The 18,857-nt window shown below is 46.5% G+C and overlaps 1 protein-coding gene across 5 annotated transcripts in view; it reads left to right on the forward strand.

The window, feature by feature from the left end:
* Positions 1-2,981: 2,981 nt before the first annotated feature.
* The window catches only part of ARHGEF11 (Rho guanine nucleotide exchange factor 11), a 130,174-nt gene continuing 114,298 nt past the window's right edge, over positions 2,982-18,857 (forward strand). For all 5 annotated transcript variants that reach the window (XM_060758238.2, XM_060758242.2, XM_060758239.2 and 2 more), the window contains exon 1: positions 2,982-4,199. In XM_060758238.2, coding sequence (XP_060614221.2) covers positions 4,165-4,199 — 35 coding nt within the window. In that variant the 5' untranslated portion in view covers positions 2,982-4,164. The remainder of the gene's footprint in view (positions 4,200-18,857) is intronic.

Genomic DNA, 18,857 nt, shown 5'->3' on the forward strand with positions numbered 1-18,857 from the left:
TGATGGTGGTGAAGATGGCCATGAAGGAATCATTCAAGGGCCTTGATGATGATGATAATGATGACGATGAGGATGGCACCAAGGGGTTTGATGATAAGGATGATGGTGGCGAAGATGGCCATGAAGTTCTCATTCTAGGGGCTTGATGATGATGGTGGGGGGAGGGGGTGTGGCTCCAAGGTGTTTTGATCATGAGGATGATGGTGGTGAAGATGGCCATGAAGGAATCATTCAAGGGGCTTGATGATGATGATAATGATAATGATGATGATGGTACGAAGAGGTTTGATGATGAGGCTGATAGTGGTGAAGATGGCCATGAAGTTTCATTCAAGGGGCTTGATGATGATGATGATACTGATGATGATGGTACGAAGGGGTTTGATGATGAGGATGATGGTGGTGAAGATGGCCATGAAGGAATCATTCAAGGGGCTTGATGATGATGATAATGATGATGATGGTACGAAGAGGTTTGATGATGAGGCTGATAGTGGTGAAGATGGCCATGAAGTTTCATTCAAGGGGCTTGATGATGATGATGATACTGATGATGATGGTACGAAGGGGTTTGATGATGAGGATGATGGTGGTGAAGATGGCCATGAAGTTCTCATTCAAGGGCCTTGATGATGATGATAATGATGACGATGAGGATGGCACCAAGGGGTTTGATGATGAGGATGATGGTGGTGAAGATGGCCATGAAGGGGCTTGATGATGATAATAATGATGATGATGGTACGAAGAGGTTTGATGATGGGGATGATGGTGGTGAAGGTGGCCATGAAGTTCTCATTCAAGGGGCTTGATGATGATGATAATAATGATGATGGTACGAAGAGGTTTGATGATGGGGATGATGGTGGTGAAGGTGGCCATGAAGTTCTCATTCAAGGGGCTTGATGATGATGATGATAATGATGATGATGGTACGAAGAGGTTTGATGATGGGGATGATGGTGGTGAAGATGGCCATGAAGTTCTCATTCAAGGGGATTGATGATGATGATAATGATGATGATGGTACGAAGAGGTTTGATGATGGGGATGATGGTGGTGAAGATGGCCATGAAGTTCTCATTCAAGGGGCTTGATGATGATGATAATAATGATGATGGTACGAAGAGGTTTGATGATGGGGATGATGGTGGTGAAGGTGGCCATGAAGTTCTCATTCAAGGGGCTTGATGATGATGATGATAATGATGATGATGGTACGAAGAGGTTTGATGATGGGGATGATGGTGGTGAAGATGGCCATGAAGTTCTCATTCAAGGGGATTGATGATGATGATAATGATGATGATGGTACGAAGAGGTTTGATGATGGGGATGATGGTGGTGAAGATGGCCATGAAGGAATCATTCAAGGGATATGATGATGAGGATGATGGTGATGGTGAGGATGGTAGCTAATACATTCAAGGGGTTTGATGATGATGCTGATAGTGGTGAAGATGGCCATGAAGTTCTCATTCAAGAGGCTTGATGATGATGATAATGATGATGATGGTACGAAGAGGTTTGATGATGGGGATGATGGTGGTGAAGATGGCCATGAAGGAATCATTCAAGGGGTTTGATGATGAGGATGATGGTGGTGGTGAGGATGGTAGCTAATACATTCAAAGGGTTTGATGATGAGGCTGATAGTGGTGAAGATGGCCATGAAGGAATCATTCAAGGGACTTGATGATGATAATAATGATGATGATGGTACAAAGGGGTTTGATGATGAGGATGATGGTGGTGAAGATGGTCATGAAGTTCTCATTCAAGGGGCTTGATGATGATCATAATGATGATGATGATGATGGTATGAAGAGGTTTGATGATGAGGATGATGGTGGTGAAGATGGCCATGAAGGAATCATTCAAGGGGCTTGATGATGAGGATGATGGTGATGGTGAGGATGGTAGCTAATGCATTCAAGGGGTTTGATGATGAGGATGATGGTGGTGGTGAGGATGGTAGCTAATGCATTCAAGGGGTTTGATGATAAGGATGATGGTGGTAAACATGGCCATGAAGTTCTCATTCAAGGGGCTTCATGATGATGATAATGATGATGATGGTACGAAGAGGTTTGATGATGGGGATGATGGTGGTGAAGATGGCCATGAAGTTCTCATTCAAGGGGCTTGATGATGATAATAATGATGATGATGGTACGAAGGGGTTTGATGATGATAATAATGATGATGATGGTACGAAGAGGTTTGATGAGGATGATGGAGGTGAAGATGGCCATGAAGTTCTCATTCAAGGGGCTTGATGATGATGATGATGATAATGATGATGATGGTACGAAGAGGTTTGATGATGAGGATGATGGTGGTGAAGATGGCCATGGAATTCTCATTCAAGGGGCTTGATGATGATGATGATGATGATAATGATGATGGTGGTACGAAGAGGTTTGATGAGGAGGAGGATGGTGGTGAAGATGATAATGATGATGGTGGTACGAAGAGGTTTGATGAGGAGGAGGATGGTGGTGAAGATGATAATGATGATGGTGGTACGAAGAGGTTTGATGAGGAGGAGGATGGTGGTGAAGATGGCCATGAAGTTCTCATTCAAGGGGCTTGATAATGATAATAATGATGATGATGATGGTATGAAGAGGTTTGATGATGAGGATGATGGTGGTGAAGATGGCCATGAAGGAATCATTCAAGGGGTTTGATGATGAGGATGATGGCAACCAATACTGAACCTTCCAGGGGCTTGATGAGGAGGAGGATGGCAACTAATACATTCAAATGGGGGGTTGAGAAGGCAAAGGAGAAGGGCAGCAAATGCCTTATGAAGGTGATGATGATGGTGATGATGAGGATGATGGTGGGGATGCCTCCCTCTTCCTTCCTTCCTTCCTTCCTCCCTTCCTTCCCTCCCACCTGCTGCTGCTGCAGAGCCAGGGAAGCTCTTCCTGAGGGCGGGAGGAGGAGGAGGAGGAGGAAAAGAGGAGGAGGAGGAGGGCGGCTGTGGGAGGGATTATCTGGGAAGAAGGAGGAGGAAGAGGAGGAAGGAGAGGAGAAGGACCGAAGGGCAGGCAAAACAGGCAGGCAGGCGGGCCTAGGAGCCAAGCCACTTGCGGGTTCGGCTCTCCTTTCCCAGACCGGTGCTGCTTCCCCTCCCGGAGCCGAGGAAGGTCGGGGAGCCTCCCTACGCGAGGCCGGGGCTTCGCCGCTCCCGCTAGGCCTCTCCTTGGATTTCCCTCACTGGGGAAGGGGAAAAGGAGGAGGAGGAAGGTGAAGAAGGAGGACCTTCTTCTTCCTCGGACCCCGAAGCCAAGCTGGAGCAAGAGGAGGAGGAGGAGAAGAAGAAGGGGAAGGACCCACCGCTTTGGAGGACATCTTGGGGCTTTGGAAGAAGAAGAAGAAGAGGAGGAGGAGGGGGTATCACTGTCCTCTGCTCAGCCCTTCATTGATTCCCCTTAGTCCTCTATCCTGTACCTGCCTTGGCAGGAAAAGAAGTTTGCAATTACCTTATTATTATTAATATTAATATTATGATGATTATTATGATGTGTATTTTGCTTTTCTTTCCTTGGGAGTGATTTGTTGCATGGCTTTTTATTTATTAGCCCAAAGGAAGGACAAGGGAGGCTGCTTGAGAGTGAAATTGGGCATCTTTTTGGCAACCTGAAGACACACAAACACAGAGAGAGACCCAGGAATACAGATCTTTTCCATTGTCCCCCCTTCCCTCTTCCAACAGGAAGGACAGCTGGGAAAACTGGATTATTAGGATGTTTTGATCCCTATGACTTTAATGTTTTGGACGGGAACGCGTCTTTATTCCACCGGGTAGTATTTATAACCTTGGACAAAGTTTGCAGAGTTGTTTGTATTTTTATTTTTGGGGGCAACCACTTCCCCAAGGCCCAGAATTGATAACCTTGGACAAGGTTTGCAAAGTTATTTGTATTTTTTATTTTATTTTTTGGGGCAACCACTTTCCCAAAGCCTGGAACGCTGCATGGATATAAGGATGGACTCAAAGGCTCCGCCGTCTTGACTGCAAGAGACTAGTTTTCCTCCTTTGTGGTTAGGATTGGTAATAAAAATCCGCATCTGCGCAAAGGAAAAAGGCGTGCAAGCAGCCAAAGGATCCACCGCTGGCCAACCCCGGCCTTCTGGATTTGACTACAAACCATGAACATGCGGCCACCTCAGACTGCATTGGACAGGTATGTCAAATAGACAGGTTTAGCTCTTCCTTTGCTTACCAAAAATGGTTTGTTGTTGTAGGCTTTCATGGCCGGAATCACTGGTTTGCTGTGAGTTTTCCGGGCTGTACAGCCATGTCCCAGAAGCATTCTCTCCTGATGTTTCATCCACATCTATGGCAGGCATCCTCTCCTGACGTTCCACCTACATCTATGGCAGGCATCCTCAGAGGCTGTGAGGTCTGTTGTTGAAGGCATTCCTGGCCGGAATCACTGGGTTGCTGTGAGTTTTCCAGGCTGTACAGCCATGTCCCAGAAGCATTCTCTCCTGATGTTTCTCCCACATCTATGACAGGCATCCTCAGAGGCTGTGAGGTCTGTTGTTGAAGGCCTTCCTGCCCAGAATCATTGGGTTGCTGTAAGTTTTCTGGGCTGTACAGCCATGTCCCAGAAGCATTCTTTCCTGATGTTTCTCCCACATCTATGGCAGGCATCCTCAGAGGCTGTGAGGTCTGTTGTTGAAGGCTTTCATGGCCCGAATCGCTGGGTTGCTGTGAGTTTTCCGGGCTGTACAGCCATGTCCCAGAAGCATTCTCTCCTGACGTTCCACCTACATCTATGGCAGGCATCCTCAGAGGCTGTGAGGTCTGTTGTTGAAGGCATTCCTGGCCAGAATCACTGGGTTGCTGTGAGTTTTCTGTACAGCCATGTCCCATAATAATAATAATATCACCACAATCTGTCAACTGCAAAAAGCCACCTGACTTGGATCTCCACACATCATTTGTAAATACATCATACAGTCCTAGACGCTTGGGAAGTGTTCGACTTGTGATTTTGTGGGGAATCCTTTGTTGGGAGGTGTTAGCTGGCCCTGATTGTTTCTTGCCTGGAATTCCCCTGTTGCAATTTGTCATCTTGATTAGCATTTAATGAGCCAGCTAACACCTCCCTACAAAGGATTCCCCTAAGCAGTAACCAGCCAGGCTTTGAAGCTGCAAAGCCATTCATTGCTAATCAAGGTGATCAGTTGCAGCATTCACACTTGCCTCAAAAAGACAAGAATTCTTCCTCCTACCCATAACGTCTGAGGATGCCTGCCATAGATGTGGGTGAAACGTCAGGAGAGAGTGCTTCTGGAACATGGCCAGACAGCCCGGAAAACTCACAGCAACCTAGTGATTCCGGCCATGAAAAGCCTTCGACAACACATTGTCTTTCTTTCCTCGGTTTCTTTGGCCAATGGATGAATGGGCCAGCGTCGGCCTATGTGTGTATATGCGGAGGCGATGTCCAGGTTTTTTGGCCTTTGCTCAAGGAAGGCATTGGTAATGGTCATACGACTTGGCGTCCCTTGTCTCTCCCTCTTTCTCTGAGAAATACTTTTTTTGGGTCCGTTCCACACGGAAAGATGTCATGAAGTAATTGAACTCCGTGCCACTTGTCACTTTTTCCTTTCGGTTTTTTCTTGAGTTGTCAAAGTTTTCATGGCTGGAATCACTGGGTTGTTGTGACTTTTCCGGGCTGTGTGGCCATGTTCCAGAAGCATTCTCTCCTGATGTTTCTCCCACATCTATGGCAGGTATCCTCAGAGGTTTAAGGGTCTGTTGGAAACTAGGCAAGTGAGATTTGGAAAAATGTCCAGAGTGGGAGAAAGAACTCTTGTCTGATTGAGGTAAGTGTGAATGCTGCAATTGATCACTTTGATTAGCATTGAATGGCCTTGCAGCTTCAAAGCCTGGCTGGCTACTGCTTGAGGGAATCCTCTGTTGGGAGGTGTTAGCTGGCCCATTAAGGAGCCCCCGATGGCACAGTGGGTTAAACCCGGCTGGTTCAAATCTGGGGAGAGCACGGATGAGCTCCTTGAATCAGCTCCAGCTCCTCATGCGGGAACATGAGAGAAGCCTCCCACAAGGATGGTAACACATCAAAACATCCGGGCATCCCCTGGGCAATGTCCTTGCAGACGGCCAATTCTCTCACACCAGAAGCAACTTGCAGTTTCTCAACCCGCTCCTGAAATGACCAAAAAAAAAAAAAAAGCTGGCCCATTAAATGCTAATCAAATTGCAACAGGGGAATTCCAGATAGGAAACAATTAGGGCCAGCTAATAACTCCCAACAAAGGATTCCCCAGGCAGTAAGCTGCAAAGCTTTGCAATGCTAATCAAGGTGATTAATTCCAACATTCACACTTGTCTCCAACAGACAAGAGTTCTTTCTCCCACCCTGGACAAACAAGAGCCAGCTAGGACATTAATATCATCTGAGGAGGCCCTGCTCTCGGTCCCCGCCTGCATCACAAGTACGTCTAGCAGGGAAAAGAGACAGGGCCTTCTCAGTGGTGGCCCCTCGGCTGTGGAACGCCCTTCCTACAGAAATTAGATCGGCCCCCTCCCTATTAGCATTTTGGAGGAAAGTGAAGACCTGGTTATTCGAGCAGGCATTTGAATAGGCAGTGTATTGAATATAGGATTATGGAGCAACGGATTATGAGATTGGATCTTGATTCTACCTATGAGACACTAATGAGATGTTATAGTTATGTTTAATTGATTGTTTACTATGTCATTGTTTTAATTATTTTTTTACTGTTTTTATGATGTTGAGCATTGAATTTTGGTATTGTTAACTGCTTTGAGTGACCCAAGGACTGAGAAATTGAGTGAGTAAATAAATAAATAAATAAATAAGAGTTCTTTCCCAACAAAGGATTCCCCAGGCAGGAAGCAGCCAGGCTTTGAAACTGCAAAACCATTCAATGCTAATCAAGGTGGCCAAGGAGGGAGAAAGAACTCTTCCACAGATATATAAATCTCCCTTCCCAAGTTTCCGACGGACCGCTCAACTTCTGAGGATGCCTTCCATGGATGTGGACGAAACATCAGAGGAGAATGCTTCTGGAACATGGCCAGACAGCCCTGAAAACTCACAGCAACCTGTTTTTTTCCTTGGTTCAGCTTGCAGAGGAACAAACAACAGGCTCTGCCTACACTGTTGTTGGTTGTTGTGTTGTTTCCCCAGCACTTTCTTCTGGGGAAACCAGGGCTGTTCCTTTGGCATCTCTGAAGCTTGATGTGGTGCCCAGACTTCCCTTGAACTCTGTGTCAAACGTTGACGTGTGGTGAGGCAATGTGGAGGACTTGGTAATGAATCCAGGCTCTTCCTTGAACATCCCCAAAATGTTACATGACAGATCAGGCACTTTGAAAGGCCCCAGACTTTTTGCTTCCTGAGTGGCTCTTTGTCAGGGTCTTCCCTTTCTTCGATAGAGATACAAGCTGGGTAGATGCGGGGAATGCCGTGGATGGAGCGTACCTGGATTTCAGGAAGGCCTTCGACAAGGTCCCCCATGACCTTCTGGCAAGGAAACTAGTCCAATGTGGGCTAGGCAAAACTACGGTGAGGTGGATCTGGAATTGGTTAAGTGGACGAACACAGAGAGTGCTCACTAATGCTTCCTCTTCATCTTGGAAAGAAGTGACGAGTGGAGTGCCGCAGGGTTCCGTCCTGGGCCCGGTCCTGTTCAACACCTTTATTAATGACTTAGATGAAGGGCTAGAAGGCATGATCATCAAGTTTGCAGACGACACCAAATTGGGAGGGATAGCCAATAGTCCAGAGGACAGGAGCAGAATTCAAAACGATCTTGACAGATTAGAGAGATGGGCCAAAACTAACAAAATGAAGTTCAACAGTGACAAATGCAAGATACTCCACTTTGGCAGAAAAAAATGAAATGCAAAGATACAGAATGGGGGACAATGCCTGGCTCGAGAGCAGTACGTGTTAAAAAGATCTTGGAGTCCTCGTGGACAACAAGTTAAACGTGAGCCAACAATGTGATGTGGCGGCAAAAAAAGCCAATGGGATTTTGGCCTGCATCAATAGGAGCATAGTGTCTAGATCTAAGGAAGTCATGCTACCCCTCTATTCTGCTTTGGTTAGACCACATCTGGAATATTGTGTCCAATTCTGGGCACCACAATTCAAGAGAGATATTGACAAGCTGGAATGTGTCCAGAGGAGGGCGACTAAAATGATCAAGAGTCTGGAGAACAAGCCCTGTGAGGAGCGGCTTAGTGAACTGGGCATGTTTAGCCTGAAGAAGAGAAGGCTGAGAGGAGATATGATAGCCATGTATAAATATGTGAGAGGAAGCCACAGGGAGGAGGGAGCAAGCTTGTTTTCTGCTTCCTTGGAGACTAGGACGCGGAACAATGGCTTCAAACTACAAGAGAGGAGATTCCATCTGAACATGAGGAAGAACTTCCTGACTGTGAGAGCCGTTCAGCAGTGGAACTCTCTGCCCCGGAGTGTGGTGGAGGCTCCTTCTTTGGAAGCTTTTAAGCAGAGGCTGGATGGCCATCTGTCAGGGGTGATTTGAATGCAATATTCCTGCTTCTTGGCAGAATGGGGTTGGACTGGATGGCCCAGGAGGTCTCTTCCAACTCTTTGATTCTATGATTCTATGATTCCTTCTGGATCAGGGCCTCTTTCGTGATCAGTTTCCCAACTGACATCCCTCCCAGGACTACTAGTTGTAGCCCCAGGTATACATGAGATAAAAGTATCATGAGGCCTGCCAATACAATTAATAACCTCTACTAATTCTGGCAGAACCCAAGTTCACATCCGAGTACTCTTTACCTAGAACCCTATGAAATCAATGGGGATATAATCTATATATACAAAAATGCTCTGTTCGTTTTGAGTGGCATCATAACTCAAAATCCACTGGACGAATTGCCATCATATTTGACCACATGGCACCCACTAAACCCAAGGAGTGACCATCACTAAAAAATGATTTTGTCATTTGGGAGTTGTAGTTGCTGGGATTTATAATTAAACTACAATCAAAGAGCATTCTGAACACCACCAACGAAATTATCTGCTTTGATCTGGATTGCATGGCAGTGTAGACTCAGTTCAAAACAGATAATGTGGACTATTTGCTTTGATAATCTGGATTTTATGGCAGTGTAGAAAGGACCTAAGGAAAAGCAGAGAACCTCAAACTCCGGTTTTTTGTGTGTGTCAGATGTGACTTCAGAAACTGCAAGTTGCTTCGTATAAATATGTGAGAGGAAGTCACAGAGATGAGGGAGCAAGCTTATTTTCTGCTTCCCTGGAGATTAGGACCCGGAACAATGGCTTCAAACTACAAGAGAGGAGATTCCATGTGAACATGAGGAAGAACTTCCTGACTGTGAAAACCGTTCAGCAGTGGAACTCTCTGAACTCCACCAATGAAATTATCTGCTTTGATCTGGATTGCATGGCAGTGTAGACTCAGTTCAAAACAGATAATGTGGACTATTTGCTTTGATAATCTGGATTTTATGGCAGCGTAGAAAGGACCTAAGGAAAAGCAGAAAACCTCAAACTCTGGTTTTTTGTGTGTGTCAGATGTGACTTGAGAAACTGCAAGTTGCTTCGTATAAATATGTGAGAGGAAGCCACAGGGAGGAGGGAGCAAGCTTATTTTCTGCTTCCCTGGAGATTAGGACCTGGAACAATGGCTTCAAACTACAAGAGAGGAGATTCCATCTGAACATGAGGAAGAACTTCCTGACTGTGAAAACCGTTCAGCAGTGGAACTCTCTGAACTCCACCAATGAAATTATCTGCTTTGATCTGGATTGCATGGCAGTGTAGACTCAGTTCAAAACAGATAATGTGGACTATTTGCTTTGATAATCCGGATTTTATGGCAGTGTAGAAAGGACCTAAGGAAAAACAGAGAACCTCAAACTCTGGTGTGGTGGAGGCTCCTTCTTTGGAGGCTTTTAAACAGAGGCTGGATGGCCATCTGTCAGGGGTGCTTTGAATGCAATATTCCTGCTTCTTGGCAGGGGGTTGGACTGGATGGCCCATCAGGTCTCTTCCAACTCTATGATTCTATGATTCTGGTGTGAGAGAATTGACCGTCTACAAGGACATTGCCTAGGGTACTTTAACAACACAAATGGCGGTCTTCCCTACGTTCCTGTATCCCAACTCCCATCAGCTCTAGTTATTATGTCTGATTATTTTTTTTCGTGTCAGGAGCTACTTGAGAAACTGCAAGTCGCTTCTGGTGTGAGAGAATTGACAATCTGCAAGGTCGTTGTCCAGGGGACACCCGGATGTTTTGATGTTTTACCATCCTTGTGGGAGTCTTCGTTCATGAAGAGCTGGAGCTGACAGAGGGAGCTCAACCCACTCTCCCCAGATTCGAAACTCTGACCTATTGGTCAGCAGTCCTGCTGGCTCTGACAATGAACTTGGCCCATTTGGCCATGCCCTTTCCTTGTGAACCAGCCTTGTTTTCATCTTGGTTTCTCCCACCGTCTCTAAAATTAGGATGCAATGCTTCTGAGAAGTTCAATGACTTTGCAGTCAGAGCTTTTGTGTGCAAAAATATGGCAGGTATTTGGGCCCTGCTCCTTTTGTCAGTGGAACGCATTGCTTGAGACCTTCACTCACATTTAGTTTTCACCTTGCAGTGTAGGGGCACCTTCCTTTCGTTGCATGGAAGTAGGTATGCACATTCTTTTCAATCACAACTTCATAAGGTGGGATAGGAAACCGGGGGGAGGCTCCCAGGAAACCCTTTCCCCACATCTTTGCAAAAAATCACCATAATGGTTTCACCCCTAAATGGCCTCTAGGGGGATCTGTGATTTTGTGTTTTTCTCCCTGGGATTTTTTTTCCAAGCAGGAAGTGACAAGGAACTATTTCCTGTTTACTTCCTGTTTACTTCCTGTTTACTTCCTGTTTTGGAAGGAACTTAGTATGGTTAATGGAGCCAAATCAATCAGCTATTTGTGGGGCAAGCATAGAGTTGTACTGTCCAGTCCAGGGTAGGCATAGAGCCCAGGGCTAGGGTGCCATGTTACCTTTTTGACGTGGAAGCAGCGCAGGGGGCTAGAAATCCTCTTAACTTTGGCCAGGTGAATGCTTGTGATCCAAACTCTTAGAATCCTAGAGTTAGAAGAGATCTTGTGGGCCATCCAGTCCAATAGCGGTGGGAACAGGGAAGGCACCTTTGGCTGTCTCATGCTTATTTATTTATTTATTTATTTATTTGCTTTATTTCTATACCGCATTTTTCAGCCTGATAAGGCGACTCAATGCGGTTTACACAATGAAAATTATCACAATAACATCAATACTATCACAACAATATCCTAAACAATTAAAACACATCATATACAGCAACAAAATCAAACAGTCATTAACAATTCATAACGCCTCAATATGAAATCAGAATCCGTTCTCGTAATCCTTGTGCCATTCCTGAGATCAAATTTTACCGTCCTCCTATATTCAGTTGCACTGTTTAGCCAAACGCTTGTTCACAGAGCCAGGTCTTAACCTTCTTCCGAAACGCCAGCAGCAAAGGGGCCTGTCTGATGTCTACAGGTAGGGCATTCCATAGCCGAGGGGCCACCACCGAGAAGGCCCTGTCCCTCATCCCCGCCAACCGCGCCTGTGACGCAGGCAGGACCGAGAGCAGGGCCTCCCCGGACGATCTTAATGTCCTAGTCGGTTCATAGGTGCGTTCGGAGAGGTAAGTAGGGCCAGAACCGTTTAGGGCTTTATAGGCTAATGGCAGCACCTTGAATTGTGCCCGGTAGGAAATTGGCAGCCAGTGGAGCTGGCGCAACAGAGGAATGGTATGCTACCTGAGTGCTGCTCCCATTAGCAACCTGGCTGCCGAGCGCTGGACCATCTGAAGCTTCCGGGCAGTCTTCAAGGGCAACCCCACGTAGAGCGCGTTGCAGTAATCTATGTGGGATGTAACCAGAGCGTGGACTACCGTGGCCAAGTCAGACTTCCCAAGGTACAGGCGCAGCTGGCGCACAAGTTTTAATTGTGCAAATGCTCCCCTGGATACCGCCGAGACCTGGGGTTCCAAGCTTAGCGATGAATCCAGGGTAACACCCAAGCTGCGAACCTGCGTCTTCAGGGGGAGTGTGACCCCATCTAACACAGGCTGTAACCCTATGCCCTGTTCAGCCTTTCGACTGACCAGGAGTGCCTCTGTCTTGTCTGGATTCAGTTTCAATTTGTTAGCCCTCATCCAGTCCGACACAGCGGCCAAGCACCTTATCTAGCCCTTCCTTGTGTAGCAACCACTTCTTCTTCTTCTTCTTCTTCTTCTTCTTCTTCTTCTTATTATTATTATTATTATTATAAACACAACAAGATGAGTCCACAGCAGATTTCTAACCTGCCCTTCTCAACCCCGGGGGGGGGGGGGGGGAGGGCGCAACAATTCGATGCCACAAGATAATACAAATATAAACAAATATAACAACAGTTTTTAAAAAAAGAGTAAATAGAACCAATGCATCCTCAGGACTGACACCCACAGCATTGGATCCCCTTCTTGCTCCCAATTCTCTTTCCCAAAAATATACACTTTCCATCTTTCATTATTTTAAAGCACTTTAAGAGAGAGAGAAATGTATTGAATGGCATACTGTGGCTTGGAATTAAAGGCACTACCAAGCACAGTTCAGTATTTCTTCTCTGCTTGCAGTATACATCCCTGATGTATACTGAGCGACTAAAATGATAAAAGGTCTGGAGAACAAACCCTATGAGGAGCGGCTTAAGGAGCTGGGCATGTTTAGCCTGAAGAAGAGAAGGCTGAGAGGGGATATGATAGCCATGTATAAATATGTGAGAGAAAGCCACAGGGAGGAGGGAGCAAGCTTATTTTCTGCTTCCCTGGAGACTAGGACGCGGAACAATGGCTTCAAACTACAAGAGAGGAGATTCCATCTGAACATGAGGAAGATCTTCCTGACTGTGAGAGCCGTTCAGCAGTGGAACTCTCTGCCCCGGAGTGTGGTGGAGGCTCCTTCTTTGGAAGCTTTTAAACAAAGGCTGGATGGCCATCTGTCAGGGGTGATTTGAATGCAGTATTCCTGCTTCTTGGCAGGGGGTTGGACTGGATGGCCCATGAGGTCTCTTCCAACTCTTTGATTCTATGATTCTATGTCTTGTTTTTACATGTGTGAAAGCAAGAAACCACATCGTTTCTTCTTTATTTGCAAAGCAGATGAAATACATTTTATCATTTGTGTGCAAGAGTTTGCGTTTTCAGGAATCCGTATTGCACAAAATTGCACCAACTATTATTATTATTATTATTATTATTATTATTGCCATCCCCTGCCACGCATTGCTGTGGCCCACATGGGGGTTCTGTGTGGGAAATTTGGCCCAATTCTATCGTTGGTGGGGTTCAGAATGCTCTGTGATTGTAGGTGAACTATGAATCCCAGCAACTACAACTCCCAAATGTCAAGATTCTATTTTTCCCAAACTCCACCAGTGTTCACATTTAGGCATATTGAGTATTGTGTAGGGTTTGGTCCAGATCCATCATTGTTTGAGTCCACAGTGATCTCTGGATGTAGGTGAACTACAACTCCAAAACTAAAGGACACTACCCACCAAACCCTTCTAGTGTTTTCTGTTGGTCATGGGAGAACTGTGTGCCAAGTTTGGTTCAATTCCATCATTGGTGGGGTTCAGAATGCTCTTTGATTGTAAGTGAACTATAAATCCCAGCAACTACAACTCCCAAATGACAAAATCAATGTTTTTTGAGTGAAGGACATACATTGGGTTGCTAGGTGTCTTGTGTCCAAATTTGGTGTCAATTGGCAGTGGCAGTGGTTTTTGAGTTCTGTTAATCCCACAAACGAACATTACATTTTTATTTATATAGATTATTATTATTTCCAATATTTCTATCCCACCCTTCTCAACCCCCGAGGGGGACTCAGAGCGGCTTACAAACTGGCCACAATTCGAAGCCACAATATAATACAAAAATAAACACAAATAACAACAGTTTAAAACAGTAAATAAGACAATAAGTTAAAAACATGTCAAAAACATTGTCGTATTGTCGAAGGCTTTCATGGCTGGAATCACTAGGTTCTTGTGGGTTTTTTCGGGCTATAGAGCCATGTTCTAGAGGCATTTCTCCTGACGTTTCGCCTGCATCTATGGCAAGCATCCTCAGAGGTTGTGAGGTCCTCACAACCTCAGACCTCACAACCTCAGACCTCACAACCTCTGAGGATGCTTGCCATAGATGCAGGCGAAATGTCAGGAGAAATGCCTCTAGAACATGGCTCTATAGCCCGAAAAAACCCACAAGAACCTAAAAACATTGTCATTAACCATATAGCCAATTTCTGTCTGGTTCAACATACAAGGTGCTGTCATGCTTGCTGTCCAAAGGCCTGGTCCCAGAGCCATGATTTAACCTTCTTCCTAAAAGAAAGGAGGGAAGAAGCCAACCTGATCTTGCTGGGGAGCGAGTTCCACAGGCGTAGGGCCACCGCCGAGAAGGCCCTGTCCCTCATCCCTGCCAAGCGCACTTGCAAGGCTGGTGGGACCGAGAGCAGGGCCTCCCCGGACGATCTTAAGCTACGAGGCGGGACGTATAGGGAGATGTGTTCGGACAGGTAAGCTGAGCCAGAACCGCATAGGGTTTTATAGGCGAAGACCAGCACTTTGAATTGTGCTCGGAAGTGGACTGGCAGCGAGTGGAGCTGGCACAACAAACTAATAACCCCCTGCTGGCGCAGCGGGTTAAACCACTGAGCTGCTGAACTTGCTGACCAAAAGGTTCACAGATGAGCAATACCCCCTAGAGTCAGACACGGCTAGACTTAATGCTGTATGACAATGTCGTCTGTGCACATTCAGAAGAAGATCTACAAGCCACTCTAAACACCTTCGCAGAAGCATACGAGAAGCTCGGCCTGTCATTGAACATTGAAAAAACCAAGGTGCTTTTCCAGCAGTCACCAGCCAACCTCTCTCCAATGCCAGTGATACAGCTTAATGGTGTAACATTAGAAAATGTTGATCATTTCCGCTACCTTGGCAGCCACCTCTCCACCAAAGTCAACATCGACGCCGAAATACAACACCGCCTGAGCTCTGCAAGCGCAGCATTTTTCCAAATGAAGCAGAGAGTGTTTGAGGACCGGGACATCCGTAGGGATACCAAGGTGCTTGTCTATAAAGCTATTGTCCTCCCAACCCTGCTCTATGCCTGTGAGACGTGGACTCTCTACAGACGTCACATGCAACTCCTGGAACGATTCCATCAGCGCTGCCTCCTGAAAATCCTGCAAATCTCCTGGGAAGACAAGCGGACAAACGTCAGTGTGCTGGAAGAAGCAAAGACCACCAGCATTGAAGCGATGGTCCTCCAACATCAACTCCGCTGGGCCGGCCACGTTGTCCAGATGCCTGACCACCGTCTCCCAAAGCAGTTGTTCTACTCCGAACTTAAGAATGGAAAACGGAATGTTGGTGGGCAGGAAAAGAGATTTAAAGATGGGCTGAAAGCCAACCTTAAAAACTCTGGCATAGACACTGAGAACTGGGAAGCCCTGGCCCTTGAGCGCTCCAGCTGGAGGACAGCTGTGACCAGCAGTGCTGCAGAATTTGAGGAGGCACGAGTGGAGGGTGAAAGAGAGAAACGTGCCAGGAGGAAGGCGCGTCAAGCCAACCCCGACCGGGACCGCCTTCCACCTGGAAACCAATGCCCTCACTGCGGAAGAAGATGCAGAGCAAGAATAGGGCTCCCCAGCCACATACGGACCCACAGGGAAACCCATAATGGAAGACCATCTTACTCGTCCAACGAGGGATCGCCTAAGTAAAGTAAGACTTAATGTCAAGGGGAAACTTTTATAATAACCCCAGAGTCAGAGTTTCCCCTTTCCTGGATGGTAGCCTCCTGGTTTCCTTTGTGCCCTCTTGTGCACGACAGGTTGCTTCCCCTTGCAAACTGAAAATACATTTCTGGGGCTTATTGGGCTCGGTGCCAATAGATAAGGAGACTGCTCCGATTGCTAGCAAAATCACCCCACCCTCTTTGTGCTGAATGACAGTGTGGTCCCATCATTTGGGAGAATGTTCTCCCCTTTGGCCTCCAGTTCTTCCCAGTGGAATAGGTTGTGGTGCCAGCAGACTCTGCTGGTGCGCTAGTTAAACCTTTGCCCGGAAGCAGTGGGAGTGGCAGCTCATGATTCCTTCGCCTATCCCTGAGAGGAAATCAGATTAACTGTCTGGACAGAGGGGGTGGCTTGAGCTTTCTGAATGTCAAACGGAGTGAATGGAGGTCGGTCGGCGGGTTGGCCTGCTGGCAGCGCTGGCAACCCCAGCAATCCTGGCTGGAAGAAGCCACTTGCCTGGTGTGTGTTCTCTTTCTCTTTATACCACTCCATTAGTAACTAAGGCAAAGTTGAAAGTCAAAACAATCCTCTTTCTCCAGTCTCCTCTTCAGTCATTATTCCCAAATACACTCTGAGGAATCATATATATCCACTAGCCATCCCCTGCCACGCGTTGCTGTGGCCCACGTGGGGGTTCTATGTGGGAGGTTTGGCCCAATTCTATTGTTGGTGGAGTTCAGAATGCTCTGTGATTGTAGGTGAACTATAAATCCCAGCAACTACAACTCCCAAAAGGCAAGGTCTATTTCCCCCAAACTCTACCAGTGTTCACATTTAGGCATATGGAGTATTCGTGTAGAGTTTGGTCCAGATCCATCATTGTTTGAGTCCACAGTGCTCTCTGGATGTAGGTGAACTACAACTCCAAAACCAAAGGACACCCCACCAAACCCTTCCAGTATTTTCTGTTGGTCATGGGAGAACTGTGTGCCAAGTTTGGTCAATTTCATCATTGGTGGGGTTCAGAATGCTCTTTGATTGTAGATGAACTATAAATCCCAGCAACTACAACTCCCAAATGACAAAATCATTTTTTTTTGAGTGAAGGACATACATTGGGTTGTTAGGTGTATGCTGTCAAAATTTGATGTCAATTTGTCCGTGGTTTTTGAGTTCTGTTAATCCCACAAACGAACATTACATTTTTATTTATATGGATTTGGAAGTATTAGTGCAAGTGTTTCTATCATGCTGGCCTTACTTACTTAGGTGATCCTTTGGTGTCCAAGTAGGAATGTTTTCCAAGATCAGTGTACTGGCAGTGGGTCCGTAGGTGACTGTGGAGCCCTATCCTTGCCCTGCATCTTCTCCTGCAGTGAAGGCATTGGTTTCCCGGTGGAAGGCGGTCCCAGTTGGGGTTGGCTTGATGCACCTTCCTCTTGGCACATTTCTCTCTTTCACCCTCCATTCGTGCCTCTTCAAATTCTGTAGCACTGTTTATTATTTATTTATTTATTTATTTATTTCAATTACTTTTACCCCGCCCTTCTCACCCCAAAGGGGACTCAGGGCGGCTTACAGACAAAGGCACAATTCGATGCCTGAATTAACTAACAGATAATACAGAAAGCGATTCAAACAGTTAACAAATTAAAAACATCAATACATAGCAAAATAGCAAAACAATCTCATGCTCAGTATTCAGAGTCCGTATGTCCATTCCATTCCATCTGTCCTTATTTATCATCAGATCCTTTAGCTGCCAGAATGTCCAAAGGCTTGGTCCCTAATCTAGGTCTTCAGTTTTTTCCGGAACGTCAAAAGGGAAGTCGCTGATCTAATCTCCCCGGAGAGTGAGTTCCACAGGTGAGGGGCCACCACTGAGAAGGCCCTGCTCCTCGTCCCCGTCAACCTCACTTGTGATAGTGGTGGAGTCGAGAGCAGGGCCTCCCCAGATGATCTTAGGTTTCGAGATGGGATGTAGAGGGAGATCCGTTCGGACAAATACACTGGGCCAGAACCGTATAGGGTTTTGTAGGTCAAAACCAGCACTTTGAATTGTGCTCGGAATTGGATTGGCAGCCAGTGGAGCTGACGCAGCAGGGGGGTGGTAAGCTCCCTGTACGCCGCTCCGATGAGCAATCTGGCTGCTTCTCGCTGGACTAGTTGAAATTTCCGAGCAGTCTTCAAAGGCAACCCCACGTAGAGTGCGTTGCAGTAATCCAACCGGGATGTAACAAGAGCGTGGACCACCGTGGCCAGATCTGACCTCCAGCTGGAGCGCTCAAGGGCCAGGGCTTCCCAGTTCTCAGTGTCTATGCCAAAGTTTTGAAGGTTGGCTTTGAGCCCATATTTCAATCTCTTTTCCTGCCCACCGACATTCCGTTTTCCGTTCTTGAGTTCGGAGTAGAGCAACTGCTTTGGGAGACGGTGGTCAGGCATCCGGACAATGTGGCCAGTCCAGCGGAGTTGATAGCAGAGGACCATCGCTTCAGTGCTGGTGGTCTTTGCTTCTTCCAGCATGCTGACATTTGTCCTCCGGTCTTCCCAAGAGATTTGCAGGATTTTTCGGAGGCAATGCTGATGGAATCGTTGCATGTGACGTCTGTAGATAGTCCACGTTTTGCAGGCGTATAGCAGGGTTGGGAGGACAATAGCTTTATAAACAAGCACCTTGGTATCCCTATGAATGTCCTGGTCCTCAAACACTCTCTGCTTCATTCGGAAAAATGCTGCACTCACAGAGCTCAGGTGGTGTTGTATTTCAGTGTGAATGTTGACTTTTGTGGAGAGGTGGCTGCCAAGGAAGCGGAAATGGTCAACATTTTCTAATATTACACAATTAAGCTACCTCTAAGGAGGCTGTTCAGGTCCTGAACCGGTGCTTGGCTGCTGTGTCGGACTGGATGAGGGTGAACAAATTGAAGTTGAATCCAGACAAGACAGAGGCACTCCTGGTCAGTCGAAAGG

This window comes from Anolis sagrei, chromosome 12, assembly GCF_037176765.1.
Source record: "Anolis sagrei isolate rAnoSag1 chromosome 12, rAnoSag1.mat, whole genome shotgun sequence".
Taxonomy (NCBI): domain Eukaryota; kingdom Metazoa; phylum Chordata; class Lepidosauria; order Squamata; family Dactyloidae; genus Anolis; species Anolis sagrei.